The 10,844-nt window shown below is 49.0% G+C and overlaps 1 protein-coding gene across 1 annotated transcript; it reads left to right on the forward strand.

Annotated features, from left to right (window-relative positions):
• Positions 1-1,370: 1,370 nt before the first annotated feature.
• Positions 1,371-9,356, forward strand: VCP (valosin containing protein; the record flags this gene model as incomplete). Its single annotated transcript, XM_010168614.1, has 10 exons — positions 1,371-1,504; positions 1,927-2,062; positions 3,085-3,197; positions 3,789-3,953; positions 4,064-4,186; positions 5,294-5,506; positions 6,742-7,050; positions 7,963-8,118; positions 8,361-8,515; positions 8,904-9,356. Coding segments are annotated over 10 exons (1,610 nt in total), but the record flags the coding sequence as incomplete, so codon positions are not given.
• Between the last annotated feature and the right edge of the window lie 1,488 nt (positions 9,357-10,844).

Below are 10,844 nucleotides of genomic sequence, written 5' to 3' on the forward strand. Positions count from 1 at the left end.
TCCCTGAAAGCTCTAATGGGTACATTGGGACTTAGCTACAAGTGGAGGTTCTGCACCTCTTATTGATAACTCTCACCTGCATCAGTTGAGGTGGATACTGGTTTGTGTCCAGTAAGGACCAAGTTCTGAATTTTCCTCCCTGCTATTCCATCCCATTTTACAGTCAGTGCTGGAATAACTGAACATTTTTACTTAGAGAGTTGCTTTTGTTTTCTAATTTCAATCACCAACCCATGAAGGCAATAGGAAAGGAGTGGGTAGCACAGCCTAGCAGTGACCAGCAGTAGGGAAGTGACTTGCTTTGTATCTCAAGATATCAGATGTAAATGGGCTGGTTTGAACCATATGTCGCCCTTGTCATGTATTTCCTAAAGTCTGTGGAAGCTGTCACAGAATGCTAATAAGCCATCCGCTTCTTTAGGCACTTGTATTGCATAATAAAAATAACCCTGTCAGAGTTAGCAAAGCGTTCTCTGTCTGCTGGTCCCAAGCCTGGAGCTGCAGGCAGTGCTGTAGACAGGAGCTGGTGTGAACTGGTGAGTTACCTGTAATGAGACACTCTCAGTACCTGCCAGCACCAGTGGCTCTGCAGCTTTGATGTGCTTTGGTCAGCTCGTAGCTTTGTGCTCCTGAGGGTCAGGTTTCTTTTTCTTGGATCTTTCAGAAGCTTACTTTCTCTTCGTTACCAGTCCCATCAGCATGATGGAAAACTATGTGAAAACAGAATAAATCTGTAAGCCTGCACTAGTGTTCAGCAGTTGCTGAAGGAGATCTCGGGGGAATGCTGTCCTTCCTTCTGGGATTGATGTGCTTACACATTTTTATTTTTTTTATTTATTCTTTGAGAGGAGATGTGGTTTGGGTTTGGTTTTGTGCTGGTTTTTGGGGGGTTTTTTAACTCATTTATTGTATCTTGCAGAGGCAAATGTATAGCTCTGCAATGTAAGCTAAAGGCAGCTTCAGTATCCTAGAGCTTTTTCCTTCCCTACCCTGATAATTCTTTACCATATAATTTGATTGCTTCTCTTGCAAGCTAGGACTGGCATTAACAGTGTGTGGTGACACATTACAGAGAAGCTCACCAAGTGTGAAATAGGGTGAAGGAAGAGGCAGCTAAAGGTAGCTCCTTGATTAGCGCTGCATTCTATTTAGAGTAAACTGAAAACACCAGAATTATGACAGAAAGTAATTCTGTATGCTGTTCTTGCCTGGTCAGCTGCAAATTTAGTGGACTTGGTTGATAGCATTTGCTTTGGCTTGAAGTATAGATTGTCCCATGTGAATGTTGTACTAAAAACCAAAAAAATCCAGCTGTGTGTCTTGGGGCAAGCTGCCTTTCTTGTGGGTGCCACAGTGCTGCTATTTTTCAGGTCCTGAGATCATGAGCAAGCTGGCTGGTGAGTCTGAGAGCAACCTGAGGAAAGCCTTTGAAGAAGCAGAGAAGAATGCTCCTGCCATCATCTTCATTGATGAACTGGATGCCATTGCTCCTAAAAGAGAGAAGGTAAAGAAAGCTTGTGGAAGGCGAAGGATTACATCCTTTTTGGTAGCAGCTGGCACGAATCTCTGTCTTTGACTACAGGGTAGGGCAGTATTTAACTCAGTGCCTGATTTCAGCTGGATGCAAGAAGAATGGTCAGACACTGGCACAGGTTGCCCAAGGAAGCTGTGGCTGCTCCTCCCTGGAAGTGTTCAAGGCCAGGCTGGATGAGGCTTTGAGCAACCTGGTCTAGTGGAAGGTGTCCCTGCTGATGGCAGGGGGGTTGGAACTGGATGAGCTTTAAGGTCCCCTCCAACCCAAACCATTCTGTGATTCTATGTTTGTAAACAAGTCGTGGCTGTTGTATCTGTCTGCTCTGGGGCAGCACTGGGTCCTGTGCTGTGTTGTTGATCTTTTGTTCTCACCTCTGCTGTCTCTCTCCATAGACACACGGAGAGGTGGAACGTCGCATAGTGTCTCAGCTGTTGACTCTTATGGATGGGCTGAAGCAGAGAGCGCACGTGATTGTTATGGCAGCTACCAACAGGCCTAACAGCATTGACCCAGCACTCAGGCGATTCGGTAACCGTGATTTTCAGTCTCTTTTTTTTTGTGTATCACATACTTTTGTTACAGGCTACGCTTCAGGGGCCTTGGAAGGATTGAGTAGAAATTAATACTACACTTCTTCTGTGTGTTACATAAACTACTGACTTGTCTCCAGCTGCTTGTTTGAAATTAATTTCTAGGATTCCAGCCTTTGGTGTCATTTTCTGTGCTGTATTAGGTTAGAACTTGTAGAAATAAAAAAGTACTTCGAAGTGGAAAAGTGTGTTAGGTGAAGCTCTTTCAGGACACACTGAAGGAGTAAATGCTTAAGGTGATGGTTATGCACGAGGTTGCAGAAGGCTCTGAATTGCCTGATTTCTCTTTCTTTCATTGATGAGAAGTCCAGTAGTTTCTGAGATTCAGATTTTTGAAATTTTGCCCTGTGCATAAACGTCTGGTGTATGACCAGTTGGTAAAGTCTGTAGTAGCAAACCAGTCAGGTTTGCAGGGGAGAACGAATTCTTAAATGTGAATGCACAGCTATGGCTAAAGGCAAATGACAGCTGTACAAACCTTAGTTAATACTGCAGGAATACCTAGTTTCCTGTCTCTCCACAAATTGAGGCAATTCATGTTTTTCACCATTTCAGCAGCACCATTGCACCTTGGGTGAAAGTTCTGAAAAATTAAATCTCAGCATTTGTGGACTCGTGGTGTGTTGGTTTGGGGAAACATGTTTTCCTGTAAATGAGGTTCAGAAAAAGTTACTAAACACGCAGTCCTGTGTCATATAATCTTGAACTCCAGTTAATACAGTAGTCTCCCTTTTCCTGAATGGCTCAAGTGTTTTTTCCTTCTCTGATGTGACTCTGCTCCTGTGCCAATAGATGCTGCAGAGAAACCCAAAGCTTCTGAAATCTGAAACCCAAATTTTCTGAAATTGTATGCACTGGTGGCTTGTCGTCGTGTTGTTCAGTCAGAGGAAAGGAAGGCAGCCACTGCATCTCCTGTAGTTCACAAAATCAGGAGCTCAACAGATGTTTTGTACTCCCCAGGTCGTTTTGACAGAGAGGTAGATATCGGTATCCCAGATGCCACCGGGCGCCTGGAGATCCTGCAGATCCACACGAAAAATATGAAACTGGCTGACGATGTGGATCTGGAACAGGTGAGTTAGTGTGCTCTCAGGAAAGCTTGTCTCTGCTCTGTTTTGTAGTGGAAGAGTTGTTAAGGCTTGATCGCATAAATGTAGTTCCTCATTTAGGACAGCATGAGGCTGGGTGAATGTGAGATCTCTGGGCTTCTTTCTGGCTGGCTTACCAGTGACCAGAAATCCTCACTCACTAGTTAAGATAGCATGGCTAAGTCCAGTCTGGAAGTGCCTCCCCACTCTCTTCCTGGGTGTGTTTGCTGTGGCATTCTCGTTCAAAGTAAAGCAAGCCTGAAACATCACCACTGTGGTGACAGTGGACACCACGTGTAAACTGGATGGTTCCTGTAATCCCTGTCCTGAATGAAGAACTGCAGTCCTCGGGGTTATCTTTACGTACACCAGCTTTGATCTCAATTAGGAGGTGTAACAGCGATATCTTTGCCTGTTAAATATGTGGTAGCACTTGTCTTGAATCCGCTGCAGAGCAGTGATGTTCCTGTCCTCCAGAGCTTTGTTGCACCTCCCAGTGAGTGACCAGAGCATACACTGCCCTTGCAGAGCGCTTGCGTGTATCCCTGTGAGTCATAGTCAGTGCTCTGCTTTCAGGTGGCAAACGAGACCCATGGCCATGTTGGTGCTGACTTGGCTGCTCTTTGCTCAGAAGCTGCTCTTCAGGCTATCAGAAAGAAGATGGATCTCATAGACCTAGAAGATGAAACCATCGATGCCGAAGTGATGAACTCGCTGGCTGTGACCATGGATGACTTCAGGGTAATGCAGGAGTGCCTCTCTTTCTTTTGGGTGCAATATCTAATTGTTTATCTGAAGCAAGTGAACATAACACGTTAGAATTCATATAATGCCATTTCTTCTAACGATAGTGGGCTCTGAGCCAGAGCAACCCTTCTGCTCTTCGGGAGACTGTGGTGGAGGTGCCACAAGTTACCTGGGAAGATATTGGTGGTCTAGAAGATGTAAAGAGAGAACTCCAGGAGCTTGTACAGGTAAGGGGTTTCCAACAGATCTGTGCCTAGTCAGCTTGAAAAACAATTATAATAATAAAATCCAGAACTTCTTCAGATTCCTGTTTGGGCTGTAAACAGGGAAAACACAGAGGTTTTCATGATATTTGTGTCTAATGGACTAAAAATACCATGCCATTCCATCTTGGTGAACTTGGGGAGGAAGGTGCTGGGAAGCAGCATCAGGCTTTCCTTAGCTGAGTCTACAGTGTCATCTTGGGTGGGTGTTGTGCTACGTGTGGAAACAGCAGCAGTTCTGCTTCTCTTAAGTGGAGACCAGCAGTGGGACCAGTGCTGAGAATCTCCTTACGTTCTGGCTTTATGTGCCAGGAAGTGGGTGAAGATTCTCACACAGAGGAGCCTCCCAAGGGCTTTTCATCAGCATTGGCCTAGGGACAGATGAGAAGTAATTGAGTAATTGTGAAGCCTTCTGTGAAGGGAGAGGCTGGGACAAAAAGTCTTGAGTGGCCTGTGGAAACTTCTGGTGCCTGCATTGGGATGGTTTGGGTTTGATACATCCCTGCTTTCTGTTGGGGCTGTAGAAGCACCCTGCCAGCGAATAAAAGAATCTAATTTTCATTGTAATTTTCTGATGTTAAAATCGTCACCTGTCTCTGCCCTCATTGCTGAGATTAAATGCTCACATCAGACACCTTGTGTGTCTCTGGAGAGCAGAGCAAATAGGTTGGATAACGAGCTGTTCCCTTTTGCTTCTGCAGGGCAGAGTGAAGTTGGGGTTAAGTGTGCTGGAAAACTACCTGAACTGGTACTTAGTTCTTAGAGGTAAAGAGGTTATTTAAGGCAGCTTTCCAATTTAAGCTTTTCAGACCACTGTCCATTTTAAAAGTCCAGAGGCACTGAGCAGGCAGGATCTTGTGTTTAATCCACCAGAAATCTCAGGTAGTGTTTCTGGTAGGAGGAGAAACAAAACTCATCTAGTAAAAGATCTCCCTGCCCATGACGGGGGGTTTGGACTAGATGATCTCTGAAGGTCCCTTTCCACCCAAACCATTGTGTGGTTCTAAGGTACAGGCCTGTTCTGTCTCTTCACAAGAGGTTTTTTTGTTTGTTTGTTTCATTCTCCTTCAGTATCCTGTGGAGCACCCAGACAAGTTCCTCAAATTTGGCATGACCCCATCGAAAGGGGTTCTGTTCTATGGGCCACCTGGTTGTGGTAAGACGCTGCTGGCCAAAGCCATTGCCAACGAATGCCAGGCAAACTTCATTTCCATCAAGGGGCCAGAATTGCTCACCATGTGGTTTGGGGAGTCTGAAGCCAACGTGCGTGAGATCTTTGACAAGGTAGGTGTTTTATTCTCCTCCCTGTGCTGTGTTTGTGCTGAGGTACCCTCAGAACTTTTGTCTCCACCCTGTCTGTCTTACTGGCCTCGTTCTTGTTTGTGTCTTTTGTGTTTTCCCCACTTGCACTGAGAGCAGGGCCTGCTTCCCTGATGTCAGGAGTTAATGCTCTTCAGCAGCACAGCTGTGTGAATGTTTTCTCTGTTTACAATTTGCATCTGTTATTACAGGATGATAAATGCACCAGTGCCTTAGTAGTGAGACTGGCATTAGGATGACATAGATATCCTCCACATCCCTGAAAACTTATATCGACACCTCGTTAGCCATCAGCCTACAGATTTTCAGACGGGCTCTTGTCCTGTAAGATACATGGCTTAGAAAGGAGCTCACTCCTGCTGCCCAGTTGCCCTGTAGATGGTGTCACCTCCTGTCCCAGAAGGTATCTGTGTGGATTATCTAGGGAATCCTCACTCTTGTGGTCAGGGAAGGTGCTGAAAGAGCAAAGCTGGAAAGAGAGTGAGAGGAAAATTTAGGTTGTGAGGGAACCTCAGAGGCATCTGGTCCAGCTGTTTGTCCAGAGGAGGGAGATAGCTTGGAAATTCAATCAGGTTGCTCAGTGCTGTGTGTTCTGAACCTGTGCTAGGGGTGGAGAATCCCTGACCTCTCTGCACCTGTGTGCTAGTGTTTGAGTTCCCTCATTGTGAAGAATTTTTTTTTCCTTATTTCTAACTGGCATTTTCTTGGTGGACATTTACGCCTGTGGTCTTTCATCCTTTCACTGCACACCTTGAAGAAAGATCTGACTCACCTTTCCCTCCCCATTAGGTAGCTGAAGACAGCCATTGGATTTCCCCCTTCCATTGGATCTGTCTCACCTGATACTGATTCTTGAGTGCCTAAATAACTAATTGATGTCTCCAGGTTTAGCAGGGAGAGTTCTAGTCTGGGCATATTGGCTCCAGCTTTCCCTCTAGGCATTGGAGCTTCCACCCTTCTGCCTGGTTCACAACGCTCCCAGTTTGGGGAAATTCAGCTTCTTGTTCAGGGGAATTTAATTGAGGGTTTGTGTGGCAGCAGACTGTTCTGGAGCAGCTCCTCCAAGCTCTCCTTGCAGCAGCAGTGCTTCAGTACTCCTCTGAGCTGCTTTAATGGTAGGGTGGGTTTAATATGAAGTCAGCATGCTCCTCACTGGGGGGTATTAACACGGACTGACTGTTCCCGTGTGGTTTTTGCAGGCCCGCCAAGCAGCCCCCTGTGTGCTCTTCTTTGATGAGCTGGACTCCATCGCAAAGGCTCGAGGTGGGAATATCGGCGACGGCGGCGGTGCTGCAGACCGTGTCATCAACCAGATCCTGACAGAGATGGACGGCATGTCCACCAAGAAGAACGTCTTCATCATTGGTGCCACCAACAGGCCAGACATCATTGACCCAGCCATCCTGCGCCCCGGCCGCCTGGATCAGCTCATCTACATCCCCTTGCCTGACGAGAAGTCCCGGGTTGCTATTCTTAAGGCCAACCTGAGGAAATCACCAGTTGCCAAGGTAGGATTTTCACCCTGACCACATTTGTAGGCTTGGGTTTGCTGTGTGCTGCCTGTTGCTCCTCACAAGCTGGGGAGCCAGCAGAGGGGTGGTGGCTGCTTCACACAGTACAGAGCTGGGAACCTGCAGTCCCTTGAGGGATGGAAATGAAGAGGTGGCAGGAGGCTTGAGCTCTGAGACCAGGTATCAACAAAGCTAGGTGTCATCATGTAAGCACAGCAGGTCTTTGTCACGTAGTGGAGTTCTGCCCGTGGTGCAGGAACAGGAAAGCCTGTAGTGGCAAGGTGGAAAAGACTCTTCTACTCTGAAAAAAATGTAGAACATAGGGCTGGAAATGGAAATTGAAGAGGAACCACTGCAGTTAATTGTTGCTGAATTCTGTCCCAGGCAAGAGCCATGTCCCTTGCCCAGGGAGCAGGGAATAGCACAACTAATAGTTAATCAGAGAAAAGCAGATGTCAAGTGAGAGCACAAGCTTTTTTATGCCAAGCTTTCCTTTTTAGCTTCTCTTGGGAAAGAAAACTCCAAAGGAGGTTGCAGTACTGCCCCCTCAGTTGAAGGAGGAGGAGGTTGCTTGTCTGGGTCTGTCTGTGCCCCATCTCTGTTTCCAGTATGACAATGTTTTGTTTGACTCCTGGTGCTGAGACCTGAGTAAATTGTATCCTAAATCCGCAAGTGCAGAGGCATTTGCAGCCGCTTTGTGGATTCTTGGTAGGTGTGGGACAGCAGCCTGACTTCATGTGTGGTTAACTTCTCCCAGAAACACGAACCTTAACAGCTGATCTTTTCAAAATGGGACAAAGTTAAGGCAGTGCCTTGGTACCGTGGGATCTGAAGACACCTCTGTATCACCTGAGGTTGTAAGGTGTTAAGGAGATTTTTAAAATTTATTTATTTATTTCCCCCTACTAGGATGTCGACCTGGATTTCCTAGCTAAGATGACCAATGGCTTTTCTGGAGCTGACCTGACAGAAATTTGCCAGCGTGCCTGTAAACTGGCCATCCGTGAGTCCATCGAGAGTGAGATCAGGCGAGAACGTGAGAGGCAGACCAACCCTTCTGCCATGGTGAGTGGGGCACGCTGAGCTCTTCCTGCTCACCTGTGTCAGGTGTGATGTGTGTTCCTCTCTCTAATCCTTGGATGGGGACAAGGGGTCTGCTGCAGCATTCCTGTACAGCCGCAGCGTTCCCCTCCAACCCCTGCCTTGGCTGATGTTGGAGCATCCTGGCCTGGAGGGAGGCTGTGGGGTGGCCGTTGGGCGGTGGCACTCAGGCACACAGCTCACCTGGGCCCTCTGTCCCACGCCAGGAGGTGGAGGAGGAGGACCCAGTTCCTGAGATACGCAGGGATCACTTTGAGGAGGCCATGCGCTTTGCTCGCCGCTCTGTCAGCGACAACGACATCAGGAAATACGAGATGTTTGCACAGACTCTACAGCAGAGCCGTGGCTTCGGCAGCTTCAGGTGACTGTGGGGGAGCTGGGGGAGGGCAGCGTGGCTCAGCCAGCCCCAGAGCAGAGCACTGAGGCAGCTTTCTGCCGGATTCTGGATAACAAACCCCTCTTCCACCACACTTTCCCGTTCTCCCCAGTGTGTACAGCACCCAGTACACAACGTGGTGGGTGTAGGTGGTTGTGACCGCTCGGTTAGCGCTGCTGAAGTCCATCAGCTCTTTGTCCTGTAACAGAAGCAGCAGCCTTGTGAGCCTTTTGCATGACCTGCCCTAAAGGCTTCATCCCGTTTCTCCTGCCTGTCCTACTTGGCACCAGGGTGTTGGTGTGGAGGGAGGGGATGGGGCTGAGCTGCCAGGAGGATTTTGAACAGCATCTCTTCTCTCCCCTTCTTTGTGCAGGTTCCCGTCAGGTAACCAGGGCGGCGCTGGTCCCAGCCAAGGCACAGGAGGCGGCAGCGGGGGCAACGTGTACAGTGAAGACAATGACGATGATCTCTACGGTTAACTCGCTGTCCTCGGTGGACCAAACTCCAAACCAGGCCACGTTGTACAGGGAAAAATCCAATGTTCAATGGACTCTCGGCTTCTTCATTCCTCAGTCAGAACAGTGTAGCTACACGTCAGACTTTGTACAGGGAATGTTTTCTGCAAACACAAATCCAGACTGTTGTTCAGTTGGGAGAGGCAGACAGTGAGTTAACAAGGAGGGGAACCGACTTAATTTCTGAGAAATTTCTGTTCTAGTTTATGTGGCAGAATCAGCAGCTTTAGCAAAGGGTACAACGCTAGCCTGTATAAAAAAAACCCCACAAAAATAATAAAAAAAAATAATAAAAATCCTACAAAACTCTAGGCAGGCCCCAGCAGTTCCTTTGTGTGGTGCTGGCGCAGTGTGTAAACCTGTGTCTCGTGTGCTGCCCCAGCCCTCCTCACTCTGGTGCAGTCCATCTGTACATCTACTTCCCTGCTGCCTGTGGGATGCTCTCTGCTCTTAGCACCTCTGAGCTCCCATTAACAGAAGAAATTAATTTGGCAGTGGCTCTCCCCTGGCCTGGAGCTGGGCAGGAGGCTGGATACAGCTCAGCCCAAGGTGGGAGTTGGTTAGGCAGTGGCTGCAGGATGATGCACAGAGTGGCAACTCTCTCTGGCAGGGGGCAGAGAGAGTTAAATGCAGATTGTGTGGCAGAAGGGTGCCCCAGGACTTTGGGGCTGAGCCAGGATGGAGAGGGCAGCCTCCCCCTGCCTCTACCCTGGCAGGAGGGGGGTGGGAGTTTCTGCCATCTTGGAGGGCTCCATCAAACCAGCTCCATTTAAGGGCAGAGGGGGGATCTCAAAATGGCAGAAGGACAGGACTGTCTCTCGGAGAGTGCTTGTGCGTAGCAATGGGGAGAAACACGCTGGAATTGGGAACGCTGTGTTTAAATAGCACAACCTCCTGCTGGGGTAGGAGGCCACGAAGGCCCGTGGGGAGGGTGGGCAGCTCAGGTGTTCTGTCCTACTTCAGAGCTCTCTGTGGGCACCACTCCTGCCCTGTCCTCCTGCCACCTCTGTGAGAGAAAACGCTGCTGCTGGCTCTGGCGGGACGCTGCCCATCTCATCGTTGCCATCGACATCTCCCATGGTGGTGGGGCTGAGAGGGGAGGGATGGTGCTTCCCCTGGCCCCTCGCCTGCCCTTCCTTCAGTTGATTGGCACCTGGAAATTTTTTACTCCAGGGCTGCTTCCCTGCCTGTCCTTCTCCTGGCTGCTCGGCAGGGACACAGGTGCTGGCTTTGCTTTTGTGTCCTGCTGCCTCACCAGTGCAAACCAGAGAGTGGCAGCTCCAGCCCAGGAGAACCAGGAGCCAGATGCTTTCAGCCACCCAGAAATTGGGGGGGAAAAAAACTGCTCTGCAGCCATTCCAGGAGCTCTCCAGGACTGTCCCAAAGCCTTCCCAGCTCTGGCAAGCGGTGGGTTTCTCCATCCCCACCAGTCTGGGAGTGTCACCACCCTGCCAGCACTGGGGGAAGATCCATCCTGGAGTCTGTTGGCTGTGGAGGCGGGCACGAGGCTGGCACAAGCAGGGCATGGGATGGTGGGGTACAATGTCCCAGCTCCTGGCAGCCTGAGTCTTCTCTGCTGCCTCTGCTAATTGCAAATGCTAATTAAATCCAGTATGGTGGGTGCAAAACCTCATCTTTCTTCCTTGCCACTCGTGGGCCGTGGTTCCTGAAAAAAAACCCACGGCAGCTCCGAGAGCATCTGCCCCGGAGCAGAGTGAACCTGCTGGGGGGCTGAGGGTGTCCCCAAAATCAACACTTGCTGCAGCTGGGGAGCTTAGCTGGGCCCCCTGCCCCCTGAG

The sequence above is a fragment of the Antrostomus carolinensis genome, unplaced genomic scaffold (assembly GCF_000700745.2).
Source record: "Antrostomus carolinensis isolate BGI_N321 unplaced genomic scaffold, ASM70074v2 scaffold29775, whole genome shotgun sequence".
In the NCBI taxonomy this organism is placed as follows: domain Eukaryota; kingdom Metazoa; phylum Chordata; class Aves; order Caprimulgiformes; family Caprimulgidae; genus Antrostomus; species Antrostomus carolinensis.